The sequence below is a fragment of the Paroedura picta genome, chromosome 9, assembly GCF_049243985.1.
Source record: "Paroedura picta isolate Pp20150507F chromosome 9, Ppicta_v3.0, whole genome shotgun sequence".
Classification (NCBI taxonomy): Eukaryota; Metazoa; Chordata; class Lepidosauria; order Squamata; family Gekkonidae; genus Paroedura; species Paroedura picta.
The window spans coordinates 20,716,976-20,738,570 of NC_135377.1; the positions used below are offsets into that span (position 1 = coordinate 20,716,976).

At 39.9% G+C, this 21,595-nt stretch overlaps 1 protein-coding gene across 7 annotated transcripts in view; it reads right to left on the reverse strand.

The window, feature by feature from the left end:
- VPS13B (vacuolar protein sorting 13 homolog B) overlaps positions 1-21,595 on the reverse strand; it is a 383,695-nt gene that overhangs the window by 330,548 nt on the left and 31,552 nt on the right. For all 7 annotated transcript variants that reach the window (XR_013234028.1, XR_013234030.1, XM_077351820.1 and 4 more), the window contains exons 5-11: positions 21,242-21,409; positions 19,142-19,323; positions 14,256-14,430; positions 5,450-5,706; positions 3,230-3,325; positions 2,705-2,827; positions 123-260 (exon numbers count right to left, since the gene is read on the reverse strand). Coding sequence is in view for 5 of the 7 variants with exons in the window: in XM_077351820.1 (XP_077207935.1) it covers positions 123-260; positions 2,705-2,827; positions 3,230-3,325; positions 5,450-5,706; positions 14,256-14,430; positions 19,142-19,323; positions 21,242-21,409 (1,139 nt within the window). In the remaining 2 variants the exon portion in view is untranslated. The remainder of the gene's footprint in view (positions 1-122; positions 261-2,704; positions 2,828-3,229; positions 3,326-5,449; positions 5,707-14,255; positions 14,431-19,141; positions 19,324-21,241; positions 21,410-21,595) is intronic.

The window sequence follows — 21,595 nt, forward strand, 5'->3', positions numbered from 1 at the left end:
TTATTAAACCTATACACCTTCTTCACTTTCTACTACTAAGCATACATGTGGACAAAATGAACCTTAGTGTATTAACATTAAATCACCATTATCAAAGATATAAATATAAATAAATTGAAGACCTTGTGAGCAGATGCATCCAAAATGAAATCTGCACGAACCCCATTGTTTTCTGGACTTCTGTAATCAAACAGCGAATTGGTAAGATATGTCATTCCTTTTGTGCTCAAGTTTTCTCCACAACTGAAAAAATAGGCCTCCTTATGCAAAACAAAAATAAAAAAGATAATAGTGAGTAGATACACAAATACTGAAAGCTAATATTACTATGCATCTTCTTTATAGAGAAGAAACTCAAAGGATATTAAAGGGATTTGAAGCAATGCATAGCTCCCTTATACATTTTGACTAATTATTAAGACTGAAAAGGGACCGCCTCCCTGCCTATGCCCCCAAAAGAGCTCTGAGCTCCACCCCTACCAATCGGCTAATGGTCGCTGGCCCTAAAGAAGTCCGCCTGGCCTCAACCAAGGCCAGAGCATTCTCTGTTCTGGCCCCCACCTGGTGGAATAAGCTCCCGGAGGAGATCAAGTCCCTGTCGGAGCTTAAACAGTTCTGCAGGGCCTGCAAAAAGGAGCTCTTCCACCAGGCATTTGGTTGAGACCAGGCATAACCAACAGCTACTGAAGGGCCCCTGCTCACCCCTCCTCCCTCCCAGAACTCCACCAGAGCGCTCTGGACCTGTTTGTACTGATGCACTGTTGCATTGTTTATACTATTATATTGTTATATTGTTATACTGTTACAGCCATTAGTTATTAATATTATTGTACGGTTATTAATATGTTTCATATATTGTTCATATGTTCTATGTAAATGGCCCTGAGCCTCCGGGGAGGGCGGTATATAAATATAATAAACAAATAAACAAACAAACAAATAAATAAATGCTTCTAACCTATCGCCATTTATTCCATTGCTAACTAACATACTGATGAGTAAAAGGAGCAATCACAAGCATTTCTATGGGCCTTCTTGACAAAAACACACATCCATTTAGTAATATCTGGCCTAGGATAGACTTACTAGCAGTGATAAAACTTTCAGTTGATAATGATATTACTGTTTTATTGATTTTTAAACTATTAATTGGTTATATTACTGTACTAAGTGTTTAATGTTTTATAATTTTAACTGAATTTATAATTTTGTATGTACACCATCCTGAGCCAGCATCGGAAGGACAGTTTATAAATGTAATAAATCAGCAGCAGCAGTTATTGATGGTGATGCTATCCGTTCAGTTGTGTCCGACCCTCGGTGATTCTATAGGAAAGTCTTCGCCATTCGCCCGTCTCTGACTGTTTCTTTTAGTTGGTTCATGGTCATCTCTGTATCGGCTTTGATAGTGTTGATATTTAGTTATTAGTATAAATGTTATAGAGCCTCTTGTGGCTCAGAGTGGTAAGGCAGCAGACATGCAGTCTGAAAACTCTGCCCATGAGGCTGGGAGTTCAAACCCAGCAGCCGGCTCAAGGTTGACTCAGCCTTCCATCCTTCTGAGGTCGGTAAAATGAGTACCCACCTTCCTGGGGGGTAAACGGTAATATCTGGGGAAGGCACTGGCAAACCACCCCGTACTGAGTCTGCCAAGAAAACGCTGGAGGGCGTCACCCCAAGGGTCAGACATGACCCGGTGCCTGCACTGGGGATACCTTTACCTTTACCTTTTTATTAATGTTAGAGTTATTTATAAGCTATGGAGTGTTTCATGTATTGTTTATACGTTTTATGTAAACCGTCCTGAGCCTCCAGGGAGGGCGGCATATAAATAAATAAATAAATAAATAAATAAATAAATAAATAAATAAATAAATAAATAAATAAATAAATAAATAAATAAATAAATAAATAAATAAATAAATAAATAAATAAAATGATTCCTTGGCGATGGTGTTACAGTGATAGTACAAGATGATTGGTATGGTGTTTTATACATTTTATGCCTCATGTTTAATTTGACTCTAGTACGGCACAACACTTTCATACTAAACCATCTTTAAGGCAGGAATTAAATTTTTGAGTATAATCTTTCTCGGCATCTAAGCCTTTCAGTCTTTTTTTACACTTGTTTCTAGGCCCAATATGCTGCTTCCACACAATCTGTAACGTTTCCTTCTTCTTCAGCCAATAAGAAATCAGGTAGGGCGCAGGTTACTATATAGCAAATCGGTCTTTATTACTTGAATAAGCTACTGGAGGCAAAGAAAGTCAAACATATTTCCCCTCTGTTTATATCAGTTCAGGGCGGAAAGTCCTCATTCCCCAGTCACATGCACTACCCTGGTAACAGAGTTATTCCTCACCTTGCGACATTGTGCTGTTGGAGTACCAACTTGTGAATACCCTAAGATTACTTTAGATATAGGATTGTACCTTAAGGGATGTTTCTTTAAATTTTCTTATTTTTTCATTTTAATTGTAATCTCCCATGAAATTACATAAATTATGTTTTGAACTCACTACTGTTTCAAAAGTCTTTTTCCCTATATAATGATCACCCCCAGAACAAAACAAAAAAAAACTGCAAGTTTTCTGTGTGAAATTAGTCGCATGGTTCTCTGGATCCAACTACAACCTTTCAAAACATCTAAAAACATGGCATTTTTAGATCCAATGCAACAGTGATATTAAGTGTACTTACTGCATCAGTTCTATTCATGTTTTCTTCAAAATCTTTAATTCCCATAATTCCTTTAAGGCAAAGCGCTTGGCAGCCAACAAAGCCTATTTGGCAATCAAAGAAGGGCCCTCCCCTCATAAGGACCTATATGGGGGAAAACATAACATGGTGTGGAATGTTATGAATGGAAATAGAAAAGCATTAGCCTTCAAACTTTCTAGTTGTGGTTCAGTACATAATTGGGCACCTACCTGATATTACCAGGGGTTGTTTTAGTTCCCTATATATGCAATTACTGTGGCTCATAGAATTAGGTATAAGAACCATAATGTACACGAGATCTGAAAATTGCTTTTAGTGTTTAGGGTAGTATAGCTTCATTCTAAAAGGAGATCTACTCAAGTTATTACAGCCATCCAACAGCGGAAGAATGTATAAGTACTGAAACTGCCAGTTCAGTAATGATACTAATGAAAAATATTCTAACATAATGATGCCAAAACATTTATTATGCATTAATATATGGAAAAAGTAATGAAAAGCTACCTCAATTGTAGTTCCTTCTTGTTCCCAGCGTATTATTTCTTTAGATTTTACTTTTTGTGGACTGTAATAACTACTTTCAGCTTGCATTTCAGTGAGCTGTGCAACAATGATAAATGTTTACCATTAGTCAACACTAGTACTAAATACATACAAGCCATTATATAGAACCGATGACTTTGTAAATATGATAACACAGGAAACAGGTGCCTTAAAACTACTGCAACAATTTTCTAAGACCACCGTTAAGTACTTACATATGTACGGCATGATTATTTTTAGCACACTAACATTTTTACTTAATGTTTTTACTCACAAAAATTATGCACAAGGCAAGAAGGTAAGCGAACAGATACACATGCAAAATATTATTAATTTAACATGTGCAGTTTTGTTACAGCAGCACAGGAAATCATTCACAAAATGGATAAGTGAAAACACCAATTTTTTGAACTATCTCCTTGTTGACATATGTAGAGCAGCAAGGAAAGATCAACAGTACACTTGACAGTTTAACATCACTTATTAAATGAAGGCAAAAATAAAATCTTCAAACGGCACTAACAGCTCTTAGCACTGAATGCTGAGACATCTTGGACTGCTGAAATAAAACCTCTTAATTTTCATATAACATAAAATTCCAAGAAGCTCTCGTTACTTAGTTATTTCCAACTGTGCCTACACATGGTTGCTGTTTGGAAGTAAAAGGCAAATTCTCAAGTAAAATGAGGGAAGGGAGGGGCATTATTCAGCTGTATGCAATTATTGTAGAGGAAAAGCAATTAATTGATTAAAAGAACTCAAACATTGCAAGAACAATTTTCAACATTATTAGGAAAATGCTACATTTAATTTGGCATGATTTTTTTTAGCTGGAACAGTATCAGCTATTCAGGATGCTAATGCAGAAACTTGACCTTATTTTTGACCAAAATATGAACCACAAATTAATTCCATACATTCTTAGCATTCAAGCGGAACAATGAATTCTAATGTTTTCCTACTAAGTGCCACCATAATTTCTTATACATCTCATTTATTGTGCAAATATAAAAAAATGCAAGCTGTTAGGATGTGGTAAAATTATTTTAATGCACAAAAAATAATGCAAAGTCAAGCGTAACAATTCTTGCTTGAACAGAAGGCACATTTACACTAGCTGTTTATTACAAGATCCAGTGGGGTCACTACCTGAACCGCATTAAAGTCCAAAATGTGCCAAATTAAATTCTCATAAAATCAACATTTAAAAACTTGCAGTGTCCTTTCACATGTAGGCTCATCCGCCAACGGCACTGCAAAGAATGACTGTAACATCAGATACATCTAGTATAATGAGGAAATTTTTTAAAATCCTGAAGGAACTAAAGTGAACAGGAAAAAAAAACTTCCTTCTTACTATTTCCCCACACAGCTGTACTTTGAACACTGGTGATTCCTAACAGGTATACTCATTTTCATGTTCCAAAGTTGGAAACAGTACTATTTGGCTAAACAGGGAAAGTCACTTTTTGCAAATAACTCTCTGCAAACTTTTTGCACATTTTTGCCAAGGCACTATCTAAACAACATCCAAGTATATAAAATCTTTCCACACAGTAAATTAGCTGTGATAGTTTCAGAGGGCAGCTGTGTTGGACTGCAGTAGAACAGCTGGATGCAAGTCCAGTAGTGCCTTGGAGACTAGAAAGATTTTCAGGATATACATTTTCAAGAATCAATACTCCCTTCAACAGATACAAGTTGGAATATGGATGTCTTCTTTGCAAAGAAAGGACTCAGGGTGCAGACGTACAATGCACATTTTAAGCTGTAGTAGCCCTCACAAAGTTGGATTTGGGATGAGTTGCAGCAAAAGCTATTTGCCAAGATGCTCAGTTAGTGGAAATTTAGCAAGAGCTTTATTTTCCAGAAAAGCACTAAAATTTACTAACTTAAAGGTTTACTTTACCATTCCTTTTATACTGGTTAGATTTTAAATATCTTGCATTAAAGCTAATCATGAGAATCCCTTTTTAAATTGTTCACTAACAACATCATTTTTAATCAATATGTTCTAATCTGTTCTATTTCAATGTAATTTTCTTTCTGTTTTCAGGAATTTACAAGCATTCCTTCAAACTTACACCTAATATGCATTTTCCTCATGATCAAAAGAACACCAGGCAGATATCTGATACTGCAGCTTTGGTGAAAAAAACAATATACTCACAAAAATCTTACCTTGAATGTGATAGTGGCCTTTGTGCAGTAAAATCCAATAGAAACAACGGGATCCTTTATGGTCGATGATTTCCGCTGATTCGTTGCTGTTTCGTCATCTGTTCCAGCAGAGTCTCCTTCTTCATCATCATTGCCCACAATTGTAGGGACAAAAGACCACGCCCATGACACCCAGCCCTGCTGCTGATCATCATCTTGCTGAACATGGGATTCCAGAGAAACATACTGCATTTCATGACCTATTTCATCTTCAAGACCTTTACATTTAAACATAAAAAAGTAGGGATTGAAAAGGAGTATTAGACGCAAACCTTGGAATACATGCCAATTTATTGTTACCTAGACCAACATAATTGCTGTATTGTCTTTTGAGCTGAACATGTGAGATCTAATTGGTATTTTTAAAAGACAGTGTAGTTGTGCAATCTTTATCTCATACCGCTTCCCAATAATCCTCTGAAGTATGCCACTATGTTTTCCTCTTAACTGCAGGTGGGGTTAGAAGTAGTTTTTCCTAAGGCCATGTTACAAGTTTCAAGACCAAACCTGTTGCTACACACCAGCTCTCATATATGTATGCAAAAACATACAGTGCCTTGTGGCAAAATTTACTAGGAAAGGTGTCAGCCGTGGGAAATCATAGTTCTAGCCACTGCTGTCGTTATGTTCTTTAATGCACTTCTGTCCTGCCTCTCAGTAAAAACTTTCTACGGTTACTTGTGCAGAAAAAGACAACTGTTCTCCGAGGTCACACAGACACCAGTTTGTGATAACTATGGATACCAGATTGAGTTTAAAAATTATTTACAAGGAAAATGAAACATAGTTTCCTTCCGTCACCCATTCCCACTTATCAGGGAAATATATATGACAGCAGAAAGTAAGACCCTTGTTTTGCACTGAACTCTCTTATCTTCTGCCTTACTGAGATCTTCTGACCTTTGGAAAGATAAGATAATTGCTTGAGGAACTGGCTGTAGGAGGATGCTGAGAAGCTGATTCCTCCTCTTTTGGATAGTAACAAAAGGAATTGGCTTCTCAGCTTCCTCTTGCGGGTTCCTTGCACAATTATCTATCCAAAGATCACAGAAAGGCAAAGTATGAAAACAGAATATGTAAAGTTGGAAGGGGTTGGGGAAGTTAAGCATGTTTAATTTTTCTTAACCACTTACAGGGGAAATAAAAGATTGTATCTGGTTCTGACTATCTATCGACTATCTCTAACCTGCTGTGTGTGCCAGCATCATTTGAGCTGAAATTGGGGGATACACAATACAATGATTTTTTAAAGTGTTGGTCCCAAAGCTTTGGACTTCCTTCATTACGAGGCCTATTTAATCCCCTCGCTCTCAATCTTCTGGAAGACTTTAAAGTTTTGAAGGGCCTTGACAGAGGTTCTATCTGACTATTCATTTCCTTTTCTTAACATTTCAAGTGACTGGTATTATGGCCAGCAATTTGGATTTTTATTGCTGCTTTTATTTTTGTTGCTTGTTTTTACTGCCAGATGCAGGTTTTTGTTACTATTGTGCTTTTTAAAAATAAACTGTTTTTTACTTGTTTTCAGCTTTGTCAGCTTCTATAAATGACATCTGGTAGAATGCTGGGTTGAAACATCTGTACACCGCCCGTGGCGCCGCGGGCGCCACGGACTAAATAAAACAGTAAGGGGTTCTGAGGCGGGATGTGTCCGGGATGAGGAAGGGTCCGGATTGGACCCTTCCTCATGACAGACAATCGGAGAGACCAATCGGCAGGCGCGAAGCGCCTGCCGATTGGTCTCTCTGATTCCCAGCAACTGCGAGCCGCGCACAGTGCGGCTCGTAGTTGCTCCCGGCCTGACGCAGCAAGAGGCGCGAAGCGCCTCTCGCCGCGTCAAGCCGCCGCCTGAGGGAGCCCCTGCCACAAGAAGATGGCCGCCGCCGAGAAGGCGCCGCTCTGGAGCCACCTGCCTCCACTGAAGGGAGCCCCTGGCAGTCGCGCGGAGCGCTGCTGCCGGGGACTCCCTGGCCGGCGCCTTGACGCGGCAAGAGGCGCAAAGCGCCTCTCACCGCGTCAAGCCGCCGGCCAGGGAGTCCCCGCCGCCGCAGGACACACCGCCGCGTCCCACAAGGCAGCCTACGCCCAAAAATCCCCGCGGAAAAGCCTCGGGGAAGGGCCTGGCCGGCGTCCTCGGCCACGGACATCCGCCTCCACCCGCACCGCGCAGAGAGGCGCAGAGAGGCCACCCGCGACGAAGTCCAAGCTGCCTTCCCGCAGCCGGACCCCCGAGCCCAAGCAGCAACAGCAGCAGCGGCAGCGCCGTCCCCCAAGCCAGCCAACAGACGCCCGCGACGAAGTCCAAGCTGCCTTCACGCAGCCGGACCCCCGAGCCCAAGCAGCAACAACAGCAGCGGCAGCGCCGTCCCCCAAGCCAGCCAACAGACGCCCGCGACGAAGTCCAAGCTGCCTTCCCGCAGCAAGACCCCCGAGCCCAAGCAGCAGCAGCGGCAGCGCCGTCCCCCAAGCCAGCCAACAGAGGAACAAAAGCCACAAAAAGCCTCCGGGAACGGCCTGGCCGCCTCTACGGGGCCGCGTCTCCTCTCTGCTGCCCGCCCTCCTGGGTCACTCTACCGCATTCTACCGCACTCACCTTCCGCTGGTCCTCCTGCTCCCTGTCCCTCTCTTCCCTGGGCCCTTGCATACACGCCGCCGACCTGCGCGCCCTGCGCGCAGCCCGGTACGCCAGCCAAATGAACCAGGCATGCGCGGACTCACGCGCATGCCTGGTTGCTCATGCTGACGCCCCCCCCAACACCCCGCCCCCCTGCTCCAGCACGCATGCCCGGACTCCCCAGCATACGTCCTTCCCTTCCCTTCCCCAATGCCCGCCCCTCCCTCCAAGCCGCGCATCTTCACTGCCTGCCCCCAGGAGCTTCCTCTGAACATCGCAGGTAGGACGCACTCGCCCTATGCCCCTTTTTACGCCCATTTTTATAAATGGGCTTTTCTACTAGTCTAAAATAAATGAATGCTTAAAATAAAAATGAAGGAGCCTGCTGAGTTTTATTAATCTCTCCTTTTTACCCAAGTTAGTTAAAACAACAAAAAGGGGATAAGTGCTGTGCTTCCTAATTATACTAACAGACTGAAGTTTGTATTTTGCAAGGAAGGGCCTGATGAAACTCTGGGTGAAATTAGATGAAAAAAGAAATAGTTTGATAATAATCCCAGTGAAATTATTTATTTTATTTTATTTATTTTTCACATTTATATACCACCCTCCCCAAAGGCTCAGGGCAGTTTACATGGAACTGAATAAACTATACATGAAACAATACATATAACTAATTATAACACTAATATTATTGACTGATAATAACAAAGTAACTGTATAACATTAAACAATAATAATACAATAGGTCCTGGAGTCTTGGGGGATTTTCGGGGGGAGAGGGGGGTAGGGGCCCTGCTGATGTTGTTGATTGATTGTGCCTGGCCTCATCCAAATGCCTGGTGGAGGAGCTCCCTTTTGCAGGCCCTGCGGTACTGCTTTAGCTCCGTCAGGACCCTGATCTCCTCTGGGAGCTCATTTCACCAGATGGGGGCCAGGACGGAGAAAGCTCTGGCCCTGGCGGACTTCTTTAGGGCCAGGGACCATCAGCCAGTTGGTGGTGGCAGAGCGTAGAGCTCTTTTGGGGGCATAGGCATGGAGGCGGTCTCTCAGGTACACTGGGCCCTGACCATGTATGGCCTTGAATGTAATTACCAGAACCTTTAGCCTGATCTGGAATTCAACTGGCAACCATTGCAGTTGATGGAGAATGGGCCAGATATGGAATCTCCATGGTATTGCTATGAGGATCCTGGCCACTGCGTTTTGGACCAGCTGTAGTTTCCGGGTCAAGGCTAAGGGCAAGCCTGCATAGAGCAAATTACAGAAATCCAGTCTGGACGTGACCATCACATGGATCACTGTAGCTAGGTGTTCCGGGGCCAGGTAGGGTGCTAGTAGCTTGGCTTGGCGGAGATGGTAAAATGCCAGCTGAGCTACCTTCATGACCTGGGCTTCCATTGTGAGGGAAGCATCCAGGATCACGCCCAGGTTCCTAGCGGAGTGAGCTGTAGTGAGCTGTACGCCATCTAGGGAGGGCAGGCGCGTTTCCTCACATGGGCCCTTCTTACCCAGCCACAGGACCTCCGTCTTTGAAGGATTGAGTTTCAGATGACTCTGCTTGAGCCATCTCATCACTGCTTCCAGGCAGCTGGCTAATGCTTCTGGGGGAGAGTCATGGCGGCTATCCATCAGGAGGAAGAGCTGGGTGTCACCTGCATATTGATGATAGCCCAGCCCAAACTTCCGTACCATTTGTTCATCACACATTACCAGAATATCTCAATCAGTGTAAAGAACTAATTTTATTCTTGTGCTATATCAGTTTTGCTGATGGTAGATCTGTTTCCAGGTCCACCATCAGCAAAACTGACATAGCACACGAATAAAATTATGTATTCATTCAGCATTTGCTGGCAGGGGCTCATGGGAATTGTAGTCCATGGACATCTGAAGGGCCACAGTTTGACTACCCCCGATTTAGACCATGAAAACGCACCCCCCCCAAAGGCTCCACTACTGAACACAGCTGCCAACCTAGCAAAATACTGCAGAATTAAAATCGGCAAGGTATTACAAGACTCCCTACATAAAGAATTGATATGGGGAGAGGAAACTATATTCATCAAGAAGTCAAAATTCACATAATGCAATCTGAACTATTCATATGAAACCCTCTATGGAACAACCGTGTCTGCTTGAGGCACTGTGTTTTATCCCCATTTAAAACCGACATTTAAAAACATTCCTTCTTATTTTAGTAGATGATAATATGAATACAAAAGGGAACAAAAAAGAAGTGAGATCACGGACAATGGAAAATAGATTTTATTATCAGAAGTATACCATTTGGACTGTATAATGCTGCAACCACACCCCTAACAAGTTCCATGATATAAAACACAAGGGCAAAATCCCCTAATTTACAGGATCAGTTTTTCACAGAGCTGTTAACACAAGTTGGACCCAAACTTTGGCAGTCTTACAGGAACAGTCTTAACATAAGGATTAACTGTTCTTGAACACTTTCAAGTGTATTATGTCCAAATAAGACTCCTTCAGCAGCAGAAAAGCTTTTTTATTTCTATTTTTCTCCCTTAAAATGATGACAACTTGGGTGGGGGGGGTTAAATCTACAGATTATAGGCAAGATAAAATGGTCTGGAGACTTTGCAATTTAAGTTTACAAAGTTATTACATGTTCTCATGGAAGACAACTGCAAAGAGAAAATAAATCCACATGAAACACACACTTGAGGAATCAGATGTATATTGTGTCACAATCAAACTTGTATGGCAGCCACAGAATAATGCAGATATTTCCCTGTTTTACCCTGTTTTACCCTGATGCAAAATCAAAGGATTTGTTTCTCCTTTAGCAAAAGTTAAGAGACAAATTCATAGTATTATAAAATGCCTCCATATATGATCCTTCCCCATAAAAGATCATCCACTGAATTAGCAAAAATTAACTGGTTGACTCACAGTGGAACATGATAGGAGCTGTAAGGATTATTTTTAATTCCTATGTCAAAACACAGCAATTAATCTGCATCAGCTTTCAAGATTTCAGCAAGATGATGCCTTAGGCCACTGTCTTTCTGAGGACATGGAAGACAACTGAAGCACTGTCCCACAAGAAGTTTATGCTTCTTTCCAAAGATGGCATACAATTAAGACCACCATAGGTAATGGATTTTTCAAAGGCATGATTACCCACGTCCAAGGTATCTAATTTACTACAAAATCAGAAACTTGGTCCATCTAGCCCCCTAAAAATTATTCTGGAGAAGCAAAAACCTACAGGGAAAAGAACCTATAATCTCGAAGGCACATCATAAAAAAAATGGGGGGGGGGATTTCATCCCCTGGCCCCACCTTGGTAGAATGAGCTCTCAAGTGGGATTAGGGCCCTGTCGGAGCTCTAGCAGTTTTTCAGGGCCTGTAAAATGGGGCTCTTCCATCAAGCCTTTGGTTGAGGCCAGTGTAGATACAATTAAGCAACCATGGGTCTCCCCCTACATACACCATCTTTTTGTTCACTGTGCTTTAAGAATAACTCTGATAAGTATTGGGAAGATTTATGATTGTGGCCATTCAGTGATTGGGAAGGTTATCAATCCTAGTTTTTGATTGTGCATGTTTTTATATTTTTATACTGGTACTAAAATAGCCTTTGTTGTATTTAAATATGCAAGTGTAGATGGAACAAACTGTGGAGCAGAAAGCCTTTCAACAATGTTGTTTATGTACAAGTTAAACAACATGGGGGTGAAGCACACTCCCTTACATCTTATCGGTCAAGGAGCCAGATATTCCCACTTTGACTCTTGAGTTCAGGTAGCAGTGTACAACTCCCACAGCAAAAATAGAAGAAGAAGAAGAAGAAGAAGAAGAAGAAGAAGAAGAAGAAGAAGAAGAAGAAGAAGAAGAAGAAGAAGAAGAAGAAGAAGAGTTGGTTCTTATGTGCCACTTTTCTTTACCCGGAGGCTCAAAGTGGCTTACAGTCGCCTTCCCTTTCCTCTCCCACAACAGACACCCTGTGAGGTGGGTGAGGCACCACTGCTCGGTCAAAACAGTTTTATCAGTGCCGTGGCGAGCCCAAGGTCACCCAGCTGGCTGTATGTGGGGGAGCGCAGAATCAAACTGACTCTCATAACAGATATCAATATTCAATTCTGCTATTTTTTTCCATAAATAGTTCCTATCTTTTTTTTTTTTTTTTGCATTTAACTATGCTGTTAGCCACCTCAAGATGCTGACTGAGGGGCTGGATATAAATCAAATTATTATTAATAATAATATTAATAATAACAATATTTTTCAGGTTTTTTGGATGGAAGAATAGATGTGTTTTGGGAAGTACTAAAAATTCTATTTGAAATGAGTGAAATGTATTTCTATGACACATACTTTAGTCACTGAAACTATATAGAATGAAAACATCTGAGTTTCTTTCCCAATTTTTAAAGGGGAAATTTGGAAATTTGAGGCAATGTGGGAGAAAAATCATGAAATATTTTTTCTCCTTTGGAATTAGTAAAATGTGCTAAAATAGCATAACGGTATAAGGCAGGGGTAGTCAAACTGCGGTTCTCCAGATGTCCATGCACTACAGTTCTCATGAGCCATGGACATCTGGAGGGCCACAGTTTGACTACCCCTGGTATAAGGCTTACCAATTTGCAACTCTCTCTTGCTTTAATATTGAGTATATTTGCAAGTTTACTTGTAGAAAAGTTAAGTGCATACTTTTATGTTCCATAAGTTCCAAGTTTATCTAATTATGAGGTTCCAAGTTTATCTAATTATGTCCTTCTATGCACAAAAACATTTTTTTTACTATGGCTTCTAAGTGTCTGGAGAGCTTGCATAGACTGTTACAGCTCTCCTACATCTGTCCTAACTCTACTATAGGAGACTCATTAAACTGAGAATTTCTACATGGATTTTGGACTTTCATTCTTTTAGATAGAAGCCAAGTTTTACATTACAGGATCTAGTGAGAAGCTCTGTATGCAGAAAAACAAAACTGTAACTATATTTGTTGTTGTTATGTGCGAAGTCGTGTCCGACCCATCGCGACCCCATGGACAATGATCCTCCAGGCCTTCCTGTCCTTGTAACTATATAATTCTTGCAAATTCCATCTCCATTCCAGAAGAAGATGGTAGAATGATGGTAAGTTATTGCATTATCATGTTTGGAGGTTCTAGCAGGGGAGCATAGCTATCGTATACCCTTGACCACAGAATGGTACACTCCTTCTATCTAGGATGGTCATCCTCTTTCACTGAGCACACAGCTTCGGGAGGAACACACATATAGCGGTGAGGGAGGGGACACCTGCCTAGCCAGCCAGATCAGCCCAGTCAATCAATGGGGTGACAAGTGTTGCAGCCAGATCACCCTCACATCCCCCATTCAGTTGTTTTTTAAGTCATTACAGAATACTACAAAAAGTTGAGATGTAAGAGATGAACATTACAAGAACCCTGAAAGACAGGCCAGATACAGCAAACTTACGGAGAAAATTGTAGGGTAAAGAGCCATTCTCCACAGTGGCAAAGCTCCCAAACCCTTACAGTTATTTTATTATTTAACCCAAGAAAACAACTATCTAAGTGCTAAAATCAATACAGACACTATATTTACCTGAAACAAAGTTAACCATGAGTGTAATGCTATTACCATGAAAAAGGATAAGGCAAGAGAATTATTTAGTATACATATCCATAACTTTTCTTGATAACACTAGTAGGGTAAAACCATGAAAAACCGGCTACAATAACTACTTTATAACAAGCCAAAATATGATTTTGTTCTACCTTTTCCACAGGGCTTCTCAAGGAACCAAGTGTGATTTGCGATTTACTTGCTATTTAAACCCTAACAATACAATAGTAAATAGTAAAAAAAAAAACAAAAAAACCCACCTACAAATTTCTCCAGAGCTATAGTAATACATGTACTACATTATTATATTCAGAACACAGAATTTTAAAAAATATTTTAGAGGGAATATAAGAGTTTGTTCGTTTGTTTGTTTGTTTGTTTGTTTGTTTATTTATTTATTTATTTATTTATTTATTTATTTAGATTTTTATACCGCCATTCCCCACAGCTCTGGGTGGTTTACAAAAAACATTTTGAAACATTTACATAGAACACTCTGAAAATCAATATAACAATAACAATACAATTTACATTTACCTGAGATATTCCCCAAAACATCTTTAGTGTGGCAGACCAAGTCTTCACTTTCTCCATCTTTAAAGCTGCCTATTTCTCCATAGTACAGTGCAATCACAAGTTGCATGATGCGAATAAACATAGGGAGTTGTTGGTCAGTAATAGACAGCTTCAAGCTTTCAACTAAAGTATGAATCTGCAAGAACAGAGAATAACACAAGCAAGATGATTATAGCTTTTTCTTCACAACAACACATGGTTATTCAGGATTCTGAACTTCATAAAGTGTCATATTCAGAGGATAGATTCAAGTGGGTAGCCATGTTGGTCTGAAGCAGCAGAACGAATTTAGAGTCCAGTGGCACCTTTAGGACCAACAAAGTTTTATTCAAGGTATGAGCTTTCGTGTGCACACACACTCCCTCAGATACATATGGATATTCAGAAGGCATTGGATGACATCAAGTCTCTAATTGCACTGGCCTCTCTTTAACACCCCCCCCCCAATCAATGCTGAGACCAGCTTTTCTCTACCAGTATTGTAGGGCACTTAAATGTGGCTTCATTTTATTCTAACATTTCTTCTAACAAGAAAGTATCAGGCTTAAGAAAGCATCAGAGAAAGGGGTTCTTTTCCTCCCCTCTTAATTCTAAATTAGAAGAAGAAAAGTTGGTTCTTATATGCCGCTTTTCCCCACCCAAAGGAGGCTCATAGCGGCTTACAGTCACCTTCCCATTCCTCTCTTAGGCAGCTGAGAGCTAGTTCTGCCACCTGGGATTCCTATAAGATAGCCAGGACTGCCTCTAACACCCCTCTCTACGCTTCTTTTTCTTATTAGGAGGTGTCCCCAGGACCAGGGGGATTCTCTTCTCATTGCTGTAAATAGCTTATCTGGATTCCCTTCCCTTTTCCAAGTCCTATTAAATGGAATGTTTGGTTTATCATCCAAGCCCAAACACTATCCCGGACCTAGAATCTGTTCTTAAAGTGTACTTAAAAATACATGACTTTATCTGGCTCATTCTATAGTTATTTTACTAAAAAAAAGTTATCACAATTAGGAAATCTGCCAAACAGCAATGCTTTGGATTTCAAGAAAAATAAGTAAAATTTGATTTTATAACAAAAAGTAGCACACACTAAGAATGGTAAAGGATAATGAAATACAACTGTTCAAAAAGCATAATTCAATTTTGGCCAATGGAGGAATTTTCTTCATGAAAATCCAGACCAAATACATTATTCCTTTCTTCAGAATGTGTTGTGTTCTTTCCAATACAGCCAATTTTAAATCAGTTGGTTTTCAGGTTGATTGCATTTGTATTTTTTTGCAACAGTAATGAAAGTCTCAGGAGAATGGTACATTTACAAGCAGATACCAAAAAAACAAAACAAAAAAACCCCAAAAACATTGTATTGACAAGAAAGCCCAGGGGAGCAGGGTGACATGAAAATTCTGTCTACCTGCATGTGTGATCAAAAAGGAACAATTACAGAACACAAATTTCCAAAGTCTTATATGATCCATATTGCCAGTGGTAACTTGCTTTGTAATCATTGTGACATAACAGCTATTGCAGAAGTCACTGGTTTCAGACAACTAACAATACATGAAATCAAGAATGTGACCATCAACAAGATGCCATAAACCAATACTGAAGCATTCTGCTAACAGAAATGTTATGAAGAACATAATTAGTTTTAACTGTTACATATAATTTTATAGATAACATATTAATTATGTAATTTCAGAATGTAAGACTTATTTTAATTTGCTATTACATTTTGTAGTTTAAGAGGAATATGTACTGACCAAACATACAATTTAGAGACATTGTCTTATATTTTACAGAGTTAAGGTTGTGATAATTTGTAGAAATGCCCTAAAATTATATCAACGCAGTTCATTCTAGAATGAGGTTTAAGGATTGCTGAGCAACCTTTCTAAAACTGTTCTTCAAATTAAAGTTATTTTAAGTCGTTTGTCATCCCAGGTACCAGAAACAGGAGGGTGGGATAGGTGGGTTTGGGATAGTTTACCTGTTGTTATATTGACGTGAACCACCTGAAACTGGCTGGCTGGCTGGGGGTGGCAGTATACAAATAAACAAATAAATAACACCGAGGCTTTGAAAGTTTAAGGGTGCAATCCATGGAACAAGACCCGTCAAATCCAGTAGTACATACATTATAATTTATAGGCACACAATCAGACAAGCCTCTGGATCAGGAAAAGCATTTTTTCATAAGAATTAGAAGAAAATCCCAATTAATGCTTGTAGAAAGATCTATCGGTCTGACAGAAAGCTAAATAGAAAAAAAAACCCAAAGGCAGCAGGAGATGCTTTGAGGCACAAACTAACATGGAGCTGAAAGTAAAAATAAAAACAGTTGCAAAGGAACAGTGCAGGAAATTAAATTTCTGTAAAAGATAATTGTCAGGGGCAAGCGAAGGAGTTCTCTGCTGCTGGCAATTTGGTGAGTGCTTTTGTGGAACCCTGATAAAGATCCAAGGAAAATTTTTACTTTTCTCCCTTATGAGAATTCAAAGTGACTTACAACATTCCCCCCTTTTCCACTTTACCTTCTAAACAACCCTGTGAGGTAGGTTAGGCTGAGAGTAAGTCAGGCTGAGAATAGCCCAACAGGCCTTCATAACAGAGTGGGGGTTCAAACCTAGATCCTAGTTCAACAATTTTAACCACTACACCACACTCTGAAGGTCAACAATGATGTCCACACTTCTTTTTTGGAAACAGAGAGGATTTTCAAAGTTATATCAACAGAAATTTCTGGTCACTAAGAAAGATAACCAGGCTTATAAATTTGCAATGTAATTTCATTAATCTGACATACATTTTATGCTGACCCAGAATTCATTAAAACCATTCCTGTAAATAATGAAGTAAAAGAAAGCAAACAATTCATGATTATACAACCACGGGACCAGTTGACACTGCTGAATACCGTGTCAATATCTCCATTATATGCTGTCAGAAACTGGCAATTCTGCCATGAAAAATTTGCTCTCTTGGCATATACCACGACGATCAAGTCCATGGCTGTACTTCAATTCTAAATTAAAAACAAAAACTTGGCTACTTTTAAAAGAGGAGGGGCAAACTTTAGCACTGCACTCAACATCTAATACAAGAATACTTTTAACATACCATGGCTTATGTCAATTATGATTCTATACAGGGACTAATGAACACTGTTATCTGAAAATAACTGCTGATTCTTTCCAGTAATTTTAGAACTATTGCACAGATAGAATGTTTGTAGACAAGTTGAGAAAAGCAAGACTGTACAAAGATCTGACAAGAAAAGAAATGTACATCATTATATGGGGATATTCAAATGCAGAAGTATATAGCCGAACCAGAAGTTTAAAGAATATATTATTGCAAGCCAATATGGACACAGTGAAAAATGCTAAGTCAACTGCCTTCTAGATTAGAAGGAATTGTTTGTAAACGCTGCACACTTTCAGGACTTCCCAGAGGCCCCATCCAGGGCTTCCTTGTGACTATTCTCATTTTTCTCTGTGCAATGAGCATCAAACAGGGAGAACTTCCTTTGTCCATCACAGAAAGCTCTAGCAACCTCACTCCTGTTATAATGACATCTTTAGGTCTTGCCTCTCCTCTCCGGCAATCAACCTGATACTTGAACTGGTAGTGGAGCTGATCACTAACATCTGGTGGATTGGACAGCTAGCCTCCCCCACTTCTTCAAGAGATCAAATCTCACCCACTGCCATTGATTACCCACAACCTATCCTTGTCTATCGACAGCTTTTAAGGGTTGGGCCACCCATCAGATACAGAAGCACCTTTGGAGACAGAGCCACCTGCCACCTGCCACCTGAGTGTTCTCTGGGTACTAAGCATCAAATCCAGACTGCTAATTTTTTTTTGGGGGGGGGAGTGTGAAACAGTTTTTAAGTATCTAATAATCAACAGTAGCCTCTACTGTGGATCTGCAGCCACACATTACAGCATGAATGTATATGCAAACAAAGGTCTCCACAGCATCTGGCATTAATGGTCTCAAAGTTCACTACACAATTCCACATCAGCATTCACGCATCAGGAAACATTCCCAAAACAGATTACAAAGCTACTCAGACTTTTTCAACTACATAAAAAAAAAAAACAGGTTAATGTCCACTGTAAATGCATGTCTTAAAAGGCTCTTCAGGAAATGTGGACTGATCTTCTAACACTAGCTTAAAATATACTGGGTACACTGGTTTTATGAGGTTATATAATATTCCATCATGGATTAGGAGATTAAGTAAAAATTTCACTTCCTTTTAGTATTGAGTCTAATACTTCATCAGCTTTCTATTACCAATAGAAATACTTGAAAGTGTTAAACTGAACTGTGAAAAATATCATAAAGAAATCAATGATCCAACGGAGAAAATAGTTTGACTGATGTAAAATGCCAAACTTTATGACACAAACATGTTCCCAGCAGCTAGATTACTGTTCATGGAATATGAGGGCTTGGGTTCAGCCAAGTATGTCCACCTACAGATCACAACTTTCTCACCCCCTCCCCTTTCCTGCTATAGTTCAAAACGTCCCCTAAAATTATGTTCCTGACAGTTCTCCAAGAAGCCCCATGTGGGGGAGGGGGCACATTTTGGGCTGCACAGGAACCAAAAAAGGCACATTCCACAGGCAGCAATCTTTCTATCTGTGGAAGTGCTCCAAGGGATCCAAGGCCAAGGCTACTGACCACAATAAAATAGTTTTCAAACCTAGAGTTCAGAAATGTATGGTCTTCTGAAAGACAGAACAAAAATGCATCCCTTATCCAGCATCCCTTCCCCCCTAAGGGTATATATTAAGTTATTCACACAGGAAATCTGAAACAAATCTAGACATGTACTTACTTTAATAACAGATGGCATCTTCGAATTAAGGTTATCATACGTGAAGTGTAAGCGAGTCCTGAATGAACACTTGTAAAGTAGGGGATCTTGATAAAACTCAATTTTGCCACTAGCATTCCTCTTGTCTAAGCAAACAGTGCAGTCAGAAAAATTGATCACCTTCCTTAATACCATATCCGTTGCTTGAAAAAGAAAAATATTAGACAGTTGAATTTATTTATATGTATTTATTTATATCTGTGTCCCACCTTATTCAAAGGAATCCACAAAGACTGTTCATTATCTAACATTATAAAGAGAATACTACAATAAGCAAGAAAACAAAAACAGAAAAATGACAACTAAAGGAAAAGCAAGCCAAAAGAAAATGACTAGAATAAATGCAATACAGATGTAATGCACATTCTGGAATGAAATAACTTTTGGCTGGAAACTAATGGATCAATGGAGATGGGGCATAGCAGAATTCTCTGGAGAGGGAGATCCCGTAACTTCAGTACCAATACTGAGAACTTTCTGCCTTGCATAATGACTGATCACAGACACAACAAGGTCAGCACAAAGATCTTAAAAGAACAGAGATTTATATGGAAGAAGCTAGTTTTTAATGTATCTTGAGCCCAGAGCACACAGAACTTAAACATCACCATCAGTTCTTTGAATTAGGACCAGAAACTAACTGGAAACCAATGACGATGTTGCAAAGATGGCAATATTTATTTCAAGAGACCCACCTAAGTTAAAATTCTGTTGACTGCATTATGAGTCAGACTTAGCTTCTGAACACTTTCCAAGCCAGCACACCACCAACCAATTTACATTAATCTAATCTAGGGCTGGCAAAACATTATTCTCTTTAAAAGCACTCGTTACTGGATGTCTGTCCAGGGTAAGCATCCTATCCAAGTGCAACCACCTACCCTTTAAGTTGAAAAAACTGCATTTTATGGGAACATGCAATGGCATTAGTTCCTACTCTAGGATCAGATTCCCAACTGTTAAGACTTCCGTTCTGCCTAGAATAAATCTCAGTTTGTTCACCCCCTATCCAATTTACCATTGAACTCTAACACGAGTTCAAATTCTCACTTTCTTTATATCGAGGGAGAGAAGAAATTGGAGGCCATCCACATTTTGGAAACATTTTGGAGTTCTATACAGCCTCAGCCAGTGGTTTCATACATTCTGAATAGCACGGGAGTCCACATAGAGCCTTGTAGAACCCACAAGCCAATCTCATAGGATTGCAACATAAACTCCAGCACCATCTTCTGGCAGAATACTGGTCTCCGTGTTCCACTGCAGCCAGGCAAATTAGAACAATACCACGGCTGATGCCATAAAGAGCCAGTGGAAAGTCAACCTACAGAGTCTTTCTCCCTGTGGAGTTGTTATATAAAATGTAATAAAAGCAATCAAAAAAATCTCTCTCCCATTTTAATATGTTAAAGGGGAAAACATTATACACCCTGCCATTTTTATATATCATTATTTAATTAATACATATTATCACAAACATTTTTAAAAGACAATAAATATTACATTTTTACCCTGGTCTTCCTCCAAGGTCATAAATAGCTTTCCTTGCCTCCATTTTATCCTCACAATAACCTTGTGAGAAAGGTTAAGCTGCAAGAAAGCAGCTGGCTCAAGGCCACCCAGGGATCTTCATGGCTGAATGACGATTTAATCTGGCTCTCCCTAGGCCTAAATCGAATATCGCTACATTACATTGGTTCTCTTCAAGGATAGCCCCACAACAACATATTCGGGGAGGGCGGTATATAAATCTAAATAAATAAATATTCTGTAGTGATCTATGCATCACTAGGGAGACCATACTAGTGAGGAGTTGTAATTTATCCTACAGGGGTATTTACTTCCACAGGCCTGTGAAGAAACTGTAAAGCTTCCAGCTTTCCTGTGCACCATCGTTCATTCTATGACCAAAGCAACAGGAGCCCAGAACTGAAATCTCAATAGGTCAGTTTCTCCTTGGTCCATCTTCTTCTCTGCTTTCATTTCACCCACTCCTCCTATGCACTCTTCTAGAAATGTGCCTATTCAGTAACATCACTTAGAATTCAACATGCTGCTTACCTGATATATCCATAAATGCTCGGTCCCAAAATTCATCCACTGTGTAACATTCTGCTGAAGTGATATTGACTGAAAGAACAATGTCGTCCTCGACATATTTGAGGATAAGATTATTGATGACAATGTTGACGTTGTTAACAACACGCCAAATTAAACTCTGCACGTAGCCTAAAAAGGAAACACGGAATTATTCAGTCCACTGTTTGGAAACTCCAGTGTAAAACACAAAACTGTATTCACTAAATTCAGCAACTGAAGACCATCATGCTCACTGAAAACCTGACTCACTTGATAAACAGAAGCACACAGACTCTATCACATAGCTTATATGCTTCTACTAAAGAGTGCACAGGT